The 19,576-nt window shown below is 41.0% G+C and overlaps 2 protein-coding genes across 10 annotated transcripts in view; one reads left to right on the forward strand and one right to left on the reverse strand.

The window, feature by feature from the left end:
- The window catches only part of NUMB (NUMB endocytic adaptor protein), a 110,670-nt gene extending 94,706 nt beyond the window's left edge, over positions 1-15,964 (forward strand). For 6 of the 8 annotated variants that reach the window (XM_054971033.1, XM_054971038.1, XM_054971034.1 and 3 more), the window contains 4 exons: positions 1,623-1,922; positions 8,065-8,214; positions 11,811-11,966; positions 14,024-15,964. In XM_054971033.1, coding sequence (XP_054827008.1) covers positions 1,623-1,922; positions 8,065-8,214; positions 11,811-11,966; positions 14,024-14,724 — 1,307 coding nt within the window. In that variant the 3' untranslated portion in view covers positions 14,725-15,964. The remainder of the gene's footprint in view (positions 1-1,622; positions 1,923-8,064; positions 8,215-11,810; positions 11,967-14,023) is intronic. The other 2 variants (XM_054971039.1, XM_054971040.1) reach the window with 1 other exon arrangement.
- Positions 15,965-16,019: 55 nt separating this feature from the next.
- The window catches only part of PAPLN (papilin, proteoglycan like sulfated glycoprotein), an 81,925-nt gene continuing 78,368 nt past the window's right edge, over positions 16,020-19,576 (reverse strand). For both annotated transcript variants that reach the window (XM_054971032.1, XM_054971030.1), the window contains exon 28: positions 16,020-19,021. In XM_054971032.1, the coding sequence (XP_054827007.1) occupies positions 18,849-19,021 (173 nt within the window). In that variant the 3' untranslated portion in view covers positions 16,020-18,848. The remainder of the gene's footprint in view (positions 19,022-19,576) is intronic.

Raw genomic sequence — 19,576 nt, forward strand, 5'->3', positions numbered from 1 at the left:
AAGTGGGATCTCACAGGGTTTCTTGCGTGTTTCTCAAGTATACTGCAGGACCTGTTTGTACTTTCACACTTGAGTTTCAAAACATTTGGTGGTGGTGGATGTTGAAGAGCTTATACACATTTGCTTTTCATATGTTAGTTTAAAAGCTTTTTATATTATGATTAAACCCAGGTTGTATACTTTAGGGGGATGAGCCACAGACATGGATTTAGTTAAGGAGTTTTTTAGAAAGACTGAGAATTTTCATTGTCCTGTGGTTAATTAAAAAGATGAATAGAAAGGCAGGTCATGGAGCTGTTCCTTGTTAATTACCCTTTCAACAGACAATTCAGAATGCTTCTATACAACGTTTCAGTGCTGTTGCTCTCTTTGCTGTCACTGCTGTTGCTGTCTTAAGCATGTAGCTGAAAAGTAATTGTGGTAGAACACATAGCTGTCTAATGGGGCAGTTTCGCAAACCATGTTTTAGCATTTTTTATAAATATTAAAATTTTAATCGTATCAAAATAGATCAAATCCAGTTGAATTTTGGCAACCCAAGGTACATCATCTCCTTGATTCTTCTCATGCGGCACAATGGTACTGGTGCACACAGTGTTAGATAATTATTGTGAATGCCAGAATGGATATGGTCACATTCAGCTATTGAAGGGTAATGATGGTGCACACCTTGGAATTGTTGAAGGACTTTGCTAATGATTAATCTAGCAGCAGTGGTGGGACTGAAGAGAGAAATGGAGTGCAACTCTTCAGCTATGAATCAGCTTTGTTCTGTTTGCACAGTACCTTATGCATTAGCCCAACAGAAAAGCTAGTTGAGTAGTGTGTATATGCACAAGGTCTCTGAATTCATAGGCCAGGAGGTCATTTTTGTTTATCATAATGAGCTCTTGGAAGCTCTTGCAAGCGAGTCTCAACAGAAAAGGTTTGGATCATCAGTCTCCCAGAATTTGATATTTACTTTGGTTGAACGGTTGCTGGAGTTCAAGGATAATATAGAGGTGGATTTAATCTGCATAATAAATCAGTTGTAAAGTGTGGAAAGGGGCCATGGCTCAGTGGTAGATCACTTGCTTGCCACAAAATATCCCCAGTTTAATCCTTAGCATCTCTCATTAAAAGGATCAAGTAGTAGGTGATGTGAAAGACCTTAATCTGAGATCCTCAAAAGCTGCTACCAGAGTAGACAATACTGACTTTGACAGACCAGCAATCTGATTACCTAAGACACTTTGTGTTCATGTGTGGATCCAATCATGTTTATACTGAGATATAAACTTAAGCAGTCAGTAACAACAGATTAGTTGTGGCAGGATTTAAATCCAGTGGTGCCTTAGAGACCAAGATTTTCAGGGTATGAGCTTTTGAGAGTCAGAGCTCCCTTCTTCAGAAGATTAATTGTACTAGCTTTTGGTTACACGATGTACACTAACCATGATAAAACTGCAGTGAGCATAGGAAATAAGCTTCTGCAGTTAAGTTAGTATTTTGCATCAAGGATAGTTATTGGATGATTTCTAAAATAACAACAACTCTCTGAAGAGTACAATAACACTTGCCCATCCAGAAAGGTTAAAGAACTAATAACATTTTTCTAAATATATCTTTTTTTCACCTTGCAGTTGAAACAGATGTGAAAACAACTGCTTCAAGTTCTGTATCTAGCAATACAGTCCCATCTCCAAGTTCCCCAACCTCTCCTACCACTGATGCTGCAGCATCTGTCGACAAAGAGTCAAATAACCCTCATGCTATTCCACGAAGACATGCTCCCATAGAGCAACTTGCTAGGCAAGGCTCGTTCAGAGGCTTCCCTGCACTTAGCCAGAAGATGTCCCCATTTAAACGCCAGCTTTCTTTGCGAATAAATGAACTGCCATCAACAGTGCAAAGGAAGACCGACTTTCCCATGAAAAATTCAGGTGAGGCAAAAGTTTTATCCTGTGTTAAATAATCATAGTACCATAGGGTGCATTGAGTGCACTTGTTCTTTGTGTATGAAAGAGGCTTCCACTGAGAGGTTGGTATATTTTCCTTTGAAGAGAGAGTGACAGTCTGATGGTTGAGTACTCTCTTACCCATGATCCCTAGAGGCAGGAAGTAGGCTCAGTTCTGTTTCTTGCTTCTGCCTGACAGTAGAGCAAGGAAAGAGCTCCATGTTTCTCCATCGAGCACTTCGGTTCTTTATCTTCCTAGTTTTCTTCTCTGCTCTAAAAAAAAGAAGAAGAAGAAATAGCCTCAGTGGCTTTCTTACCTACTCCATCGGACACTGTAGCATCCCCTGAGGGAGAAACCAGTGGTCATCCCCCAGCAACACGGCAAAAGGGCAGCACAAGCCTGTGCTTCTTACCATTCTTCAGCAATAGCTACTCAAGAGCAACCATTGAGCCCTGCAAACTCTGAAATGGGCGGCATCTATTTGCATTTTGATGGGAAAATCCAGATACCCACTGCAGAGGTCCACAAGTGCATGGGGACTCTGCTGGGGCTCATACTACTGGGTAAAGGGCACACTCCAAGGTGGTAAGCAGCAAGTGGGATCCCTCTGCAGTGTTTCTGAATCAGAGTGGGAGGAGACCTCCAATTCCATAGAACTGCAGGCATAGATGGAACAATTTGTTAATGCGAATAAATGAACCAGTTTGGTGTAGTGGTTAAGAGCACGGGACTCTAATCTGGAGAGCCGGGTTTGATTCCCCCCTCCTCCACAAAGCCAGCTGGGTGACCTTGGGCAAGTCACAGTTCTCTTGAGCTCTCTTAGCCCCACCCACCTCACAGGGTGATTGTTGTGGGGTAATAATAACACTTTGTAAACCGCTCTGAGTGGGCATTAAGTTGTCCTGAAGGGCGGTATATAAATCGAATGTTATTATTATTATTATTATAATGCGCAGTGGGCTCACAGAGGGAGACACCCCTGAAGAGGTCCAGACAGACATACTGTCCCTCTCTCCCATACTGCCAGGAAGTGTCTTTATTCTTAATAGAACACTGGACAGAAGAAGGCTCAGCCACCCTGGCCTACCAAGGCAGCCATGAAAGCCACCCCAGTGTCTCAGAGATTTCATGCTGACCATTCTAAAAAGCTTTGTTCCTTTCCTCCTAAGTTTACTAGAATACTAAAAACTCTAGCGGTCGATCCCCTTATAGCTAACCTGGCCTCAGGAGTATATCTCCTCAAGGAAAGAGGAGGATACCTTAAGGACACTATGGACTTCAAGAGTGATGTGATGCAGTATTGCACCAGTCCCATGAAGCCTAGCAATTAAAGCTTCTGTTGCTGCATCCCTTTTGGCCAGGGCATCAGTCCTTTGGCTACACAACCTCCTCAAAATTTCCAGATCTTAATGCTTGCCTGTTAGCTTATCTCAGCAGATTAGAAAGAGCGGCATCTTTCATCTCATGTATTAGCCTCGACTCCATGAAGCTTTTGGCCAGGACTGTGAGCATGGAGGAACCTGTGTCTGAAACATTGGACACAGACACCCTAACTAAGGCCAACTTGGCCACCTGGCCTTTTGTACATGGTAAGCTCTTTGGAGCTAATTTGTATGAAATTCTTGAGGAAACAAAGGATAGAATGTCTATGTCCTTCTCAAGCAAAAAGGAATACAGGAGACCAAGAACATGGATTTCAGTCCTTTTATACTCATATGAGTATGACTTTTGACTTTTGAAGATTACGCTGGAGTAAAAACAGACAGAGCTACAGACCTCAAAATCAAAACCACTTCTCTGGTCAGTCTTTAGGACCAGGAAAATCCATCAAGGATCAGTAGAATTCATTCCAGGAACCAGCCAATGGGAGGGTGATTCCAGAACTTCACTTAGTCCTGAGGTACAGTCCACATCAGATCAGCAGGTATAGTTGCTCACAGATATTGAGTCATATTCCCTCATCCTCATGTGACAGGTTCCTGATCTCCATACTTTTCAAGCATCCAAACAAGATGCAATAATAATCAGATGCAATTAATCACCTGACAGAGAACAAGCCTATTGCTCTACTTTTTTCACAATGCCAAAAATAATGGGAATTGGAGGGACATCTTGGATTTCAAGCTTTTCAAAAAGTTTGTGCAGTGCAGCAAATTCAAAATGAAGATTTCTGGGGGCGGGGGCTGGAGGAGGTTCACCGTTCCATTGGACATGTCCAGGGAGACTAATCTCTCTGAGACACCCTCCCCAGGATTAACCTCCTGGAATTAAGGGCTATTTGTCAGGCTTTCAACTTCTTCAGCAATCAAAGTCACCCTCTCATCATCTGTTTTCGGACAGACAGTATGGCAACCCGCATGAACTTCTAGAGTGGATATCAGGTCGTTCAAGCTACAGCAAGAGGCAACAAGGTTGACGTCATAGGCAGAAACCAACATGAACTCATGAAGAGTACATTTAGGGGTCCCTCACCATAGAAGTGGACTGGCTGAGCCACAGTTGCCTGGATCCAATGGAAAAGGATGCTCAGCGACTGACTGTTTCAGCTTCTGATTCTAAAATTCAGTCAATCCCTAGGGGACCTTCTTCAAACTCCACAAACTTCCAAGATTCTTCACCAAGTACCTGTTTTCTTTGACAGAGGAAGTAGATGCCCTCCCAGTACTGCGGTTTCCAGAACTTTTCTACACCTTCTCTCCTGTTCCTTTAATTTCCAAAGTTACAAAAAAGGTCAAAGGGGGAAAGGTGGAACTGATTTGTATAGCGCCAACTTGGCCTGGAATCTCCAGCCTGCATCAACACAACTGCCTCTATGGAGACTGCCTGTCTTCCAGAACATGTTGATCCAAGGCCCAATAGTTCCTTCAGATCCTGAATGGCTCAGTCTGATCACATGGATATTGATAGGAAAACTCTGGTGGACAAAGGATTCTCCTAACAGATGGCTTTCACTATACTAGCATTCAGAAAGAAGTATGCCACTAGGATATATGACTAGACATGGGCACGAACAAAAAAAACCCCCAAACACCCTGTTCGTTGTTCGTTGCCATCCACGAACAACGCACAACGAACATGAACTAACATGAACTGTTCCCAGACATGTTTGTTGTTCGTTGTTCATGGGGGCCAGAACGCCCCCCCAACCCCAACCCCCCCCAACTAGCACACCTCCCCTCAAACCCACTTACCTGGCCCTTTAAAGATCCCTTTAAACTATCAGCTGGCAGGCAGCAGGGGGGGATTCCCCCCTGCCGCCTGCCAGCTGATAGTTTAGAGGGCCCTGTCCTGGCAAAAACAGCAGTGTCTGCTGGCAGCTAGTTTGAGGGGTTACAAAAGTGACCTTCCCAATGTCCAATACCCACCAAATTTGCAGGGGACATAGTCCTCACTGTTCTCTGAAGACCCCCCAAGTTTCAGAGAGATTGCACCCCGGGAAAGGCATGATCCACTGGTCTCCCTGTTGGCTATCATTTTCTCTTCACAGTGGAAAAACGGGACTCTCTGCTGGAAGTACTTTGAAGGATTAAAGCCAGAAGGAAAGCCAGAAGGAGTTCAGACAGAGTTCAGTCTCTCCCTACCTCTGGTTGCCAAGGGGATTGATTGCAGGTGCCAAACTGTCTGGCTTGACAAACGAGGCTTGCAATGGTTGTTGTGGGTTTTCCGGGCTGTATTGCCGTGGTCTTGGCATTGTAGTTCCTGACGTTCCGCCAGCAGCTGTGGCTGGCAACATCAGGAACTACAATGCCACGACCACGGCAATACAGCCCGGAAAACCCACAACAACCATCGTTCTCCGGCCGTGAAAGCCCTCGACAATACATCGAGGCTTGCAATGACCACCTGTTCGTTTAGGATAGGGCCTCATGAACAGCTTGTTCCAGAACAGCAGATTAGGCTTTTCATGGATTTTTTCTGTTCGTAATGCTGTTCGTGCCCATGTCTATATATGGCTGCTCTTGGAAAGTATATGTCAGGTGCTGCAGACACAAGACTACAACCCAGTAGAGACAAACTTTCCACAGGTTAACTTTTCTTCCTCCAGGGTGGACTAATCCAGGGTTTAACACCTAATATGTTGCTCTGATGTAGGCACTCTAGCATCCTCTTTGTCTCCAATGGGAGGATATCATGTCTTGACATCCTCAAATCAAGTGGTTTCTAAAGGGTGCTGTCCTATCTCATCTGCCCACCATCCATAGTTTGCCATTATGGAGACTAGATGTAGTATTACAAGGCTTGACACAAGCACCCTCTGAATTCTGAGGGAGGTTTCAACAAATTTTCTTACTCTCAAGGTTCTTTTACTAGTGGCAGTAACTTGCGCCAGAAGAATTGGGAGCACTGTCTATAGTCAAAGGATTCTATGTTTCTCACAAGGATAAAATGGTTCTTCATGCAGATACTACCTTTATGCAAAAAATCAGTTCAGCCTTCACAAGAGATCAGCCTATCATCTTTTTGCCCTAAACCTTCTCACCCAGAAAAAAGATCTGGTGCTGCTTAGATGGGCACTGGGATATACCACTCATTTCAGAAAGATGTCCGGTTTGTGGCTTACCATCTGGTAGTGAAGGAGGGCGTATCTAAGCAGGTGATTTACTGAATGTATAGCTCTGGTGTACACTTCTCAAGGTATGCAGACACCAGTGGTCGTCACAGCTCACTCAGTCAGAAGTGCAGTTATCTCTGCAGCTTTCAGTGCCAGTGTTCCAATCCCTATTATCTATAAAGTTTCTGCATGGACACTGACTTCCATGTTCATCAGACATGAAATAGATTCCATTGCCTTGGCTGATGCAGCATTTGGTTGATGGGGTTCTTCAGCAAGTGGTCTGATTCCTCAACCTTTCTGACCGGCTGAAATTCTTCTTCCCTCCCTACCTTGGGAGTTTTGCTTGGTAATATCTGAATTGTCAGACCTCTCTTCAAGTGAAAATGGAACGTGAGATTTACTGTGAAGGTTCCTTTCATTTGAAGAAGGGGACGACACTCTGGACCCACCCTATTTTTGGGTAGGGGTCACTTCTTCAAAGAATGTGGACCCCAGGGGGGGTGAGATCAATTCCATTCCAGGTTTCTCACAAATTGTTTCAATTTATAATTTGTCTTTGCTGTTTCAGACTTATCTTTTTTACATTCTGTTACCTCACGTGTGCAACATGCTACAGTTCATTTTGGATAAGACACCCTATGATGAGCTACATTAGCTTTGGAAGTATCCAGACTGAGGAGAGTTGGCACTCCCTTCCTATTGGAGACAGAATTAATAACCTACGTCCTGCTTCCTGGAATTGTGGGTAGGAGAGTACCCAATTGTAAGTGTCCTCCTTTTCATCAAATAAAAGGAACCTTCATAGTAATTCCAAAATTCCATTCTCTACCCTTTGTCCCTTCCCTGTTATAAATTCAACTAAGGCTCCAACTTTTCTACCTTTGCTGCATTGTTTTATTTATCTCTGATCTCAGGTTCCACTCTTTATAATCCAGAGAGGTAATCAGGTTAATCTTCTGGAACAAAAGCACTATATCTTACGGCACCTTAGATTTTCACACTGAGGAGCATGAACTTTGTTTAGAGCATCCGATGAAGAGGGCCCATTATGCTACAATCAAATTGTTTGTCTTGAAGGTTCTGGAAGACTCCGTTTTCGTGTTTACTCTGTATAGTGTTTTGGCATATTATTTATACCTTGCTCTAAAAGCTATATTAACTATAATAAATTGTCCTGTAGTTTGAAGAACTTGGAGCAGTTCAGAGAGAAAAATGTATGATCTGATCATCTTTTCACTGACTTTCTTGTCTTAAATCAGCATATCATAGACATGTTTATACAGAATAAATAAAATCTATTCTTTTTGCACGTAAAATTGTGAAGTTTGCATGGCTGCTGTTAAAAAGTTTTTGGGAGCAATGGGATAAAATTTCTAAGTCAGTCAGTTTTTTGTTCCTGTTTTCTATAGTTCTTCAGAGTAGACTCTCTCTTTGCTCGATCTTCACCATGAATTTGTGGAATGGAAAATACAGTCTTGTATAGTTACTCATAGTGAGGTGGGCAAGAGGAAAATCTGGGAATTTGAACACTCTCGTTTGTCTCCATATCTGTGTAATTTGTGTTTTTTCAGTTCCTGAAGTCGAAGGAGAAGCAGATAGCATTAGTTCCCTCTGCTCCCAGATTACAAATGCATTCAGCTCACCATCTGAAGACCCTTTCTCCTCTGCCCCCATGACAAAGCCAGTCTCTGCGGTTGCACCACAGTCTCCAGCTGTTCAAGGTTTGTCCTCTCTCCACTTGAGCATTTGTGGTGCTTGCTATGTATGCAGTGCTGCTTTCTCTGCGATGTGATTGCTTTAGTGTCTCAAATTGTCTTGCAGCCCTTCTGTTTGCATTTGAAGTCATTCTGTATAACTCATTTATAGTTTGCAGGAAAGTAATATTTGGGAGGAAACAGGCGAACTACTCAACTATACACTAATTACGTAAAAGGAAACACAATAAACATAAAACATAAAAGGAAACACACTAATGAGCAAAATACTATTACTAAATTTTATTTGTCGATAAATATTTTTAAAATATGAAATTGTTGCCTGTTAGCTCACACTGAATGTTGCAGTGACTCTAATGTTGTGGCAGAGGGAAAGAAATGAGTTTTTCAGTCTTTGTTTAGTAGCCACTGTTGGTTTGAGTCATCCATAAATTAGAAGCAATGCAGAGCCAATCAAATGTGAACCTATAGCTGGCCTGATCCTTTAGATCAGGAACAATTCCCAATTGTTTTTGGCAGGGTGGATAAAAATCAATGATTTTTTTAAAAAAAATCAAAAAAACCAATTTTTTAAAATTTAAATCGGATTTTTTTTTATTTAAATCGGATTTTTTTGATTTAAATCGGATTTTTTTAAATAAAATGCTTTTTGAGGAAAATATATTACCATCCAAAGGTTATTCCATCATGAAATAAAGATTAGTTTTTAATTATGTAGAATAAGGCTGTATATGTTTAATTTTTTTGGTAAATAAATTCCATTAATCCATTCACAATGTCATGCTCTTCCAGAGGTTTTTGTAAGATTATTGGGCAGTTTCTCTGCCTACAAGATATTATCACAGATGCTTGGTTTTGCAGTTCTCAAAACTGAATTTGTGTCAGCTCAGCAGAGATCACATGCCTCTTCTTCACAGCAAAAATGTTATAACATGAACAGAGTTGAGAAAAAGACCTTAATCCTATTGTTCTACAAACCAATGAAGACAGAATCAACCCCTCCAGTGCTAAGTTTCAAGAAGTTCAGTGAATAGAAACAATATTTTTCTGATTGTTTGGAGTGGAATAGATCTGCACAAGAAGAAACTAAGTGTGAGGAGGGAGGGGCAAGCAGTACAAAATGCAAGTGAAACTTTTTGAGCACAGTACTGCACAAGTCTTTGGATCTTTTGTGTGTATGACCTGAGGTTTATCACGTTCTTTCCTTGGAGGAAAAAACCTATAATGGCAGCAGGCCGTAAAAGAGACCCAGTTTGGGAATACTTTAATGAAGTTCCTTTACCTATCGGTAAAGCAGGCATCTACTTGCATATTAAAGTTATACCAGCAAGAATTAGTCTTTATGTAGAAAACTATGATTTAAATCAAGCCTTAATGACTAGTGATTTAAATCGTGATTTAAATTGTGATTTAAATCAAATCCACCCTGGTTTTTGGTGGAAGGCAGAATTTGATTAGAATTTCAGGTTGTATACTATAAACTGTTTTCATTAGACAGAATATCTTAAAGATCAAAGCAGAACTGCAGTGTCTGGAGTATATGAGGCAGTGACCTCTAAGAAATGCACCATGCTCATTCTTTGAAATCTCAGCTTTTATTTTTTTTTTAAAAAAAGTCTCTAGCCCCTTTTCCTTATATAGACAGAATCTCTGCAAGCAGTTTTTGCAGGGTGTAGGGGAGGAGAGGTTTCTAGAGAAATCAGAAGCAGTTGTCCTGACGTAATTAACTCCTTACTGACCATGCTCATTCCCAGCTACTCTTTTCATAAGTGAGAATAGTGGGCAGAAAATCTGGATGAGATTGATACTGCTTGTGAATTGCCTTCTTTATTTGCCCATTCATACTCAACTGGATATCAGTTTTTAATTATTAATTGTAAGCTACCTTGCTGCAGCTTGCCTCTGTGAAATAATGTATTCCTCTGAGCATGGGCAGAATACCTTTTACTCAGCATTGAATAACTGCTGTCAAGTGCCTGTTCCAGCCTCTCCTAAAATCTGAGATCATAGCTAAAGACTGAAGAGGCATAATGCTCAGGCAGGCTTCAACCCCAAAACCTCTCAATATAGAAATGCTTCACTGCAGAGAGCCAAAGGGCTGAAGTAGCATAATAGGAGTAAAACCACCTCTTTGGTGAGATTATAAATTTGAGCCAAGGATAGTCACCACTCCGAAAGCCAAGCTAGCAGAGTACTTTAGACATATGACAATATTTTTCCTTCTGTACATAGTAAGCACATGCCTTCTAGATCTTAGGGGATCTAGGCTGGAGGAGATGATTTGCTGGCAAATCTAACTCAAATCTTCCAGTGTAGTAATAGTTATTAATAGTTTCCTTGCCATCACTTTCATCAACACATTTCTGAATCCTACCCCACAATGTTATGCACTGCTGTATTGCTTAAAAGTAAAGAACATAGGTGAGCTAAATCAATGAAAGGCTTGTGGTACAATTATAAGCAAATCAGTGTCCTCTAGATAGCTGATGGTATACCATACTATGGGGATAGAAGTGTCTTAAATCCCAGAAGTATGACTTTACATTCTAGGATTATGCTCTTTGAGACTTCATAGCATCACCCTCCTATATAGATACTAACCTTTTGAAATACTTAGAAAAAATAAGAAATCACTAGCAAAAGATTAGATAAAATGTATACAGACTATATTTGGGTACTATTCTCTAGTACCATGTTGATTTCTGACTGTTCCATCCTCCTCCCTCCCACCAGATCAACAGAAAACTTAAGCTATTCCCAAATGTTCTGGTTGTAAAGGAATTCAGGATTGCACATTTCTACTTGTACATAGTCATTCCTCAGACTGTTTCAGGCTTTTGGTTTCCTACCATGTCACTGAATGAAACTTCATTAATACTGTTGCTTGTAAAGGGCAAAACTTTAGTCAGATAATGCTAAATGGGACAGGTGCAACTTTCCTGTTAATGACTAGAATATTGGTAAATGATCACCCTATAATTTAGGGCCTACTTAAGCATTTAAAATCCAAACCAGTTAAAAAAATTAAGTATCTTTGAACATACTGGATTTATATTTAGGTTTCTGCTGTTTCCGGTTGATTTATGATTGCCCCCTGCAGCATACCCTCAACCAGAACATTTCTGGATATGCGCATGAATCAAAGATATTATAGAACTTTTATATTCAAGCTGTGCCTGGTGTCTCAAAGCTAAACATCCATGGAGTCCTTCGGCTTTGTCCGTGTGGACATTTCAGCTGCAGCACATGATCGCTACATAATTATTGGGTTTGAATTTTCAGTGTGCTGAAAATAGGACAACTTTCTTGGTTGGAAAAGGGAAAACTGATCCAGCTGCATCGGAATCTAAAATATGGAGACTATTAGCATTCTGCTACGATGTTGTGAAAAATCACTCTGGTGTCTTAGTCCAAAGCTAGCAGAAAATTAACTTCTTGGCCAAAATGCACCATGGAAAAAGCCTGTAGATTAACAGTATGAAAGAATGACTATGTTATTGTGTGTTGCATGTTGGCAGAAATCATGCATTCATTTTAATGTCCCAGTCATCTGCATGCCTTGCATGAATTAACAGCCTTGATGTTGTCTGCTCCCATTTTAGTTAATGGCACTGCCTCTGCCTTCAATGTGCTTTCTGCTAAGCCAGTTCAAACTACTGTAGCACCCACAGCAATACCAGTTCGTGAAACCAATCCCTGGGCTCATGCCCCTGTTGCTCCGGCTGCTGCTAAAACTGGAGCTGCAGCCACTCTTGCTGGTAAGACTGGATGCAAATCCTGTGGTGTGACTTTCAGAGGGGTGAAATGTGTGGTGTTTGGATAGATGGGTTTTTATCAAATCTAGTAGACCAGCTTATTCATGGCTTAGATTCACAGGGGTTTTATCAGCAAAGGCTGACTCTCTCTTACCGCCCCCCCTCCCAGTGCTGGAGGCCCTGTCACCGAGGAACAGCGCAAGGTGTGACTCAGAGGACTGCAATGGGTGGGAGGAATTGACAGAAATTGGCCTCCGCTTCTGTCTGTAGAAGTCCCTCAGTGGATCCATATTTTAAAACACTTTTTTTGATGAAGTTTTTGTTTTAGGAAAAAGTAAGCTTTATTCAAAATTACTGGATCAACAGGGGTTTTTGAGAAGTAATTTCTAATTTAGCTAAATTTAGAGGGATTTTTTTTTAGGGTTTGGGGAAGTAATTTATTCTAGGATCAGTATGGCTTTTGTAACAAGGGTTCCTTTTGACCCTTTAAAAAGTTTACTTCTATGACCCTTCAGAAAGCCAAAGCTGGGTACTGCCTGAGGTACTGTACCTAGACACCAGGAGCTGAAGCTGGGTGTGGCTTCTCTTTAGCTGGAGATGGAAGCCAGTAGCCTTAAGGTTAAGTGACAATCCCTTATTGAAGTTTATGAGATATTGAGGACTTGGGATAACAACACATGCTTTTTCCAATACAAAGCATGGAACTTGGTTAGTCCAGTTGGGGAAAGAGGTGAAGAGTTTGGGAATGAATCAGAATCCAGAAAGACATTATACTGTTGACATTATAGCAGTTCAAATAAACTGAAATTTTAAGTATTGAATATTACAGAGCATTTAGAGGTTAACACACTGCTTTGCATAAAAAGAATAAGGAGAGAGTAGAAGTGAAGGAAGGGAAAGAAGGAAAGCAACAAGTTGTCAGTAAGTATAGTTTCAAGCTTATATGTATGGATTTTGCAAAATGTGAGTTTGGGTAGTGGGATTCATATATGTGGAAGAAAGTACAACCCTCTCATATATGTAGTCTTGTGATCTGATAATTGGCCATGCATTGTGTGCATCCCTGTTTCCAAACTCAACTGCACATAAATCTTACAACTTTGGCCCAAATACAGTGCGATGGCATATTTCTGTGGCTCAGTTATTATAACTAGCATTCTCCTTTTTGAGCTTAAGAATGAGGAGAAGCCTGTCTAGAAACTTCGGTGATGGTGGTGGAGATTGCTGTCAAGTCATAACTGACTTATGGCAGCCCCTGCAGGGGTTTTTAAGGCAAGAGGCTGAGGTGGTTTGCCATTGCCTGCCTCTGCATAGTGATCTTGGTCTTCTTTGCAGGTTTCCCATCCAATTACTAACCAAGGCTGATCTGCATAGCTTTCAAGATCTGATGAGATTGGGCTTGCCTGGGCTATTTAAGTCAGGGTCTAGAAACTTTGGATGGGGTCAAAAGGAGAGCAAGAGCCCATTAATAGCTTTCCCCTTAATGTCTGCTCTTCAAGCATCCTACCATTTATTTCTGATATCCAGGGTGGTTCTTATAACTGAAATCTGTGCTTTGCCTAATACTGTAGCCATGACTGTGTGAGCTCAGTTCATACTTGTATTAGATCAAGATGGGTAGCTGTGTTAGTTTGTTTGTAGCAGTAGAAAAGAGCAATAGTTCAGTAGCACCTATAAGACTAACAGAATTTGTGGTAGGGTATGAGCTTTCATGAGTCTCAGCTCACTTCTTCAGATACTTCTTCAGAGAGCTGTGACTCACGAAAGCTCATACCCTTCCACAAATTCTGTTAGTCTTATAGTGGACTATTGCTCTTTTATATCTATTTGTATTAGTTCAGTTCAAGGAGCCTTCTATATTAATTGCAGTGGTGTGATGTTTGCCCAGTGCTGATACAACTCTGAATTTAAAAATCTGTGAATATACTGAGGTGATTGGAGTTGGAAGCTGAAGTTGTGTCAAGGTACTCCCTAGGATGCCTTCTCAAACAGCAGCAATCTGAAAAGGGTGAAGGATATACTCAGTTGATATTTTGGCTTAATAACATTTTCCTTTACAGGTACTGAATGGAATTCCAGTTCTGGGGCAGCCTCACCGAATCTGTTCCAAGCAAACCACAGACGCACTCCTTCTGAGGCAGATCGCTGGCTGGAGGAAGTCTCCAAAACGGTCCGAGCACAACAGTCGCAGCCACAGCAGCCACCTCCTCAGCCACTCCTTCAGCCTCCCGTGGCAGTTTCACAGACAGCACCAGCTTTTCCAGTCAGCACCTTCATTGCATCCCAGCCAGTGCCCGTCGGTGTGGTGCAGCCCACGTTTATCCCTGCTCAGCCATATGCCGTAGCGAATGGAATGCCCTACTCGGGTCCCAGTGTTCCAGTGGTTGGAATCACCCCTTCCCAAATGGTAGCCAATATGTTTGGCACAGCAAGCCACCCTCAAGCATCCCTCTCTCATCAATCACCTGGTCTTATAAAGCAGCAGACATTCCCACAGTATGAAACTAACAGTGCTACTACCAGCCCTTTCTTTAAACCTCCTGCCCAGCAGCTCAATGGCTCAGCAGCTTTCAATGGTGTAGACACTGCCAAATGGCCCACAGAGGACAAGCATATACAGCCACCTGCAGTTGCCCAGCAGGTTGATCCATTTGAAGCACAGTGGGCAGCACTGGAAAACAAGTCGAAGCAGAGAACCAACCCCTCTCCAACAAACCCTTTCTCAAGTGAATTACAGAAGACTTTTGAGATTGAACTTTAAGCAATCCTGTGGCTTGTGCTCTAGTCTGTGTGTATGTGTTTTGGGGGGGGGGGTTTGGGTAGAAAAGGGCAAAGGACAGAGGGGGCTTCTGAACAGCACATTCAGTTGCTGATGTCCCCATAGAATCAAAGTGAGGTATAGAGAAAGGGAGTAGTCATGGGGGAGAGGCTCCAAGCTCCAGCCACATCACTATTGGGGAATATCCAGGAAATGTATCCTTACTGCCTTCCTTCTTGCTTGGGAGCCTGTACTACAAAGGAAACTTCTGGAAGGCTGAAGATGGGAACTGAGCCCTGAAGCCCTTTTCCCAAAAGAACTTCAAATGACCTTATATGATGAAAAGCAACTGACTTGCCACTATCATTTAAGGGGTCTCAGCCTTGCAGTGAGTGCCCCGTAGCCCTGGCGGGGAAAGAGGAATGGTGGCACAGTAGTGAATGGGTGGGAGGGGAAAACATGAAAGCTGCTCTGCATATACTGTCTGTGGAAAAGGATGAGCTTCCATTTTGAGTAACACGATGATTATATATAAAAACAAAGCCAAAATCTTTATTTTTATGCATTTTAGATTATTTTAAATAGCTCTAGATATTAAAAGCTGAATGAGGAGTTGTAAGTAATCTTGCCAAAGGTCTAAAAGTGGGTTGGATGTAAAATTGTACATAAGATTGATTTATCGCTGATTCTTATGATCAGTAATATGGGAGTAGGGATTGGGAGGAGACTCCCTACTTGTTCTTCTCTGTTCATTGTAAGTAGCATATTGCAACTACAATCATGAATCATGACCAATAAAAACACACACACATTATAGAGTAGTTTAAGAGCAGTATTGTCTTATTTTGAAAATAATTGGTAAATTCTCTTTTTTTAAAGGAATCAAGCTAGATGATGTTAGACTACATATAGGTTCTTCCATGTATTGCTGCAATTACATTGTTCTTATAGTACTGTGACAGTTTACTGTAACCATACCTACAATCAGGTCTACTGAGCCTACATTTATATATTTTATGTATGTTCGATTTTTTTTTTAAAAAAAGCTAATCTCCCCACTGTTCTATGTGAAAGCTTGTGGCTAGACTACAGCTATTCCATGTTCTTCCTCTGATGAATCATGAACGCCATCTCATTTTTAATTTTCCTTTTAAAACTTGGCCTTACAAGCAAATGTAAGTTATATATTTGTACTGATGATTTATAATCTGCTTTAACAGAAATAAATGTTGGTAGTAGATGATACAGCTCTCTAAGAAGCCTTTTTTATAGTTGCCACACTTCTTTGAACTTTGGTATATCTGGAATATGTTTGACCTAGAAAAGGCAATGCTGAATATGTGGTTGCTTTTTTAAAATTGATTACTATAGCAAGAACTGTGAGTGTCAAGTGCAATATGTGTCTGTACACAGGTTTGCATGCTTACTACCAACAGTGAACACACAGAGATCTCCTATTGTCAGAAACATTATTGCTGAGGTGAATGTTGTGTATTCTAGGTATGGTTTTCCTTTTCATGGGAGATATTGACAAAATGTTCCTCTTAATGTGACATAAATGCATTTGAATAACCAGAAGATGCAATGAGCAACTGTTGGATACAAATTATTTCAGTTGGGTTTTTTGGCCAGTAGATAACTATTCATAATCTTGATACTTATACTAGAAAAATCTTAATCATTCTTGCCTTAAGCAGTGCTTAAAAATCCAAGTGTAGCATAGCTTAGCTGCAATGACTTCTTGGTGTGTAACTTCAAGTATGGCTAACTGCAGTCTTTTTGACATCTAATGTAGCAACCCCAAATACTTATTTTTAATACAAGGCCACATCTCCCTGAAGCATTTTTTGTATAGTATGGCAGACAGATCAACTATGGAAGCCATTTCTCTTTCCAACATACCTGAAATCTCTTTATTTACATGCATGCTCCTTCAAACTGCTCCCTTGAGTAAGAAGATAGTATAGATGGAGGGAGGGTGTCAAATACAAGCTAGTCCTTGGTATACTTAGAATCTGGGAAGGGTTACATTACACTTCAGTTTTGTAAGTAGCTGTATATAAATATTTTCCACACCAAAAATTTTAGATACATGAATGTCTGAAAAGAGAATGCCACTACAAACTAATGCGGTAATTGAACTTTTGACGGTGATATTAAGCAACTTACTACATGTTTATTATTGCAGTTGGTGAATGATTAATATGATTTGTACAGCATTTAAGTGTTCAAAGTGATTCACAGGCATTCCTGTGCACACAACAACTTCGTAAGTAGATGAGTATATCCCTATGTTTCCAATGGGTGTGTGTGCCTGAGAGAGAATAGCTTGTCTAAGATCACCTAGTAAGTTTCATCAGGGCAGGCACAAGATTCTGACCTGGGACTTTCTGATTCATAGCTTGATCCTTTTGCCTTTGTGCTATGCCATCTCTTAATTACTCTAGGAATGTGAGATACAGGGAGCAGGGATGAAAACAGGAAAGTGGTGGCATTTTCCTGACAAAGTGAACTGGAAAATACTTTGTTTATCCCATGCTTTTAAAAATCAGTTGTCTTGCAAAGAAAAAGAAAATGATTCATTTGCGTGCTACTTATGATGACTGCCTCTTGGGTTAGGAGCTGGAGCATTAAATATCCTCTCTCATCTGATGGCTCTTGCATGTTTCCAGCTTAAAAGGTCTTTTTCAGAAGCCATTGAGTGGTTTGAAGCATGCAAAAACCTAGTAAGACCTCCTTTTCCCCTTCTCCCCATGGCATTGGAATACAGAATTGCCTTGTAACCTGACACACCTATTAGAATGTTGTGTTATAGACCACTGCCTGGGTTTAAAGACCATACTAAAGTTTAAGGGGCTCTGGAGTAGAGAAAGATTCCCCAGTGGTTAACTAGGACCTGATTAATAGAACCTGTGGCAGCAATCCTAGGCAGAAAAATTATACACACACACACATGGGGCTTTGCTGAGGAAAGGAAAATTACTTACAAAGCACAAGGTTTATAAGGCACTATATTTAATGGGTAAAATGAGCTGCTGCTTTCGCCTTATTTTCACTCAGAAAACAGATTTATTTTCTGGTTCACACTGAAATGTTTGACTCAGCAACAAAATTAGTTGCCTAATGTTAGAGGGACTGTAAGTTTTCTTCAGCTCTTCTGGAGTTTGAACCATTCTCAGCTGTTTCAATGTATAGTAAATCAAAGGAGAGGGGCCTTTGAGAATAGAGTGCATGCATCTTGACCCTGCTTAAAACCAGCCTGTACTTTCTTTAGTTGCTACATATTAACTTTAGAAGCTCAGTGCTGACTCTGAAGAACCTGAGGATAAATATGCAGAGGCAAACTTTGATCAGTCAAGATTTTCAAAAGTCAGCATTCTAAAAGCCCCACATGAAGCTACTTCCACACAAGAAGAATCCTAGAATATGCAAAACAAGCCCTATTTTCTTTTGGTGATGTGCTTGCTTTAAAGAAATCTGGTTTAGTACCCAGAGCACCTTTCATGGAGTTTGTTTCTTTTCACCAGCATCCAAATCTCCTGAAGCTCCAGTGAGTTCAGTGATGTTTGCATGGTGCCAAAATCCTTTCATCCATAGTTCTGGGTAGCTGCTATGAAGCAAATCCACTTTATCTGCTTGTATCTTTTGAAAGCTGAAAAGCATGGAATAGGAAATGTAGAATAATTGAAATGAACATAGAAAGTCTAGATCAGCTGCCAAGTTTCCTCAGAAATGTGGTCACTTGTTTCTCCTTCCGTAAAGGATTTGGCTCAGTAGTTTTCATTAAAGTTGAGTAGTGGCTGATGTTTGTTCAAATGCTTTCATAGCTTTGGTCTTAAAAGCATCTTTCTTGCTTGCTCTTGACTCTTGTCCATGTTGCTTGTTCATCATCTTTGGGGAAACAATCCCAGGCTGTTCGTCTCAACTGATGAGCAGATCAGCCAGCAGTCAGAAAGAACTGGATGTACTAGATGCAAAAAGCTTGGAGAGGTGAAAATTCAGTTATTGCCAACTGTTCTGCTATAGCAGCTCATGCTGGCTTCCTATTGTGTGTTTGAGAAAACATATTTGAGATCACCTCTTTAAGTCACTGCTGCAGGTGTTGTCTCTCTTTGGGACGGGAGGGGTCAGCGACTTTGGCGAGGTGGATACCTGGGTTGATAACGAGAACAGCTAGCACAGCAGAAGCTGGAGTAATACTCATTATTGCAGAGCTGTGCCTGTAATATCAGCTCACAGTTGGCAAGATGGGGTTGGTCAACACATTCCCTGTTTGGGTCCACAGGGAGGGGTGCAGGTTCTGTAAGGAGAAAGAGGAGGGGGATGTTAGGGTAATATTTCAGTGCAATGCCCAAAAATTGCTGTTGATGCACAGGCTAGAACGTGTCCCTGCTGCATTTAGTTCAAAAGAATTTATGGTAGGAAAAAATAAAAAGCAGAAAATAGCGAACAGCAGCTGCAGCATTGGATGAAACGGTAACCATTTTTAGCAAGACACTATCCCATTCTATACAGTATATAGAAGCTTCAAGCTGTGAGTCACACTGCAGTTGCTACCCACGGAAAAGTGGTTGTTCCTAAAGCGAGGCCCATTTAGTTTAAAAGCCATATTTTAATAACTTTAACAGATTTGCCTTAATTCAGCTTTCCTGTTCCCTCCCCTTGTCTATCTACATCTACCTTCCACAAGCAAAGTCTTGACTGGTTTTTTTAAAAGTTTAATAACTACACTACTGCAGATAGTTTCAGGTGGGTAATCATGCTGATTTGTAATAGAAGAGCAAGATCTGAGTCTAGTAGCACCTTAAAGAACAACTAGATTTCCAGAGTATGAGCTTTCAAGAGTCATACTAAG

Source organism: Eublepharis macularius, chromosome 2, assembly GCF_028583425.1.
Source record: "Eublepharis macularius isolate TG4126 chromosome 2, MPM_Emac_v1.0, whole genome shotgun sequence".
Taxonomy (NCBI): domain Eukaryota; kingdom Metazoa; phylum Chordata; class Lepidosauria; order Squamata; family Eublepharidae; genus Eublepharis; species Eublepharis macularius.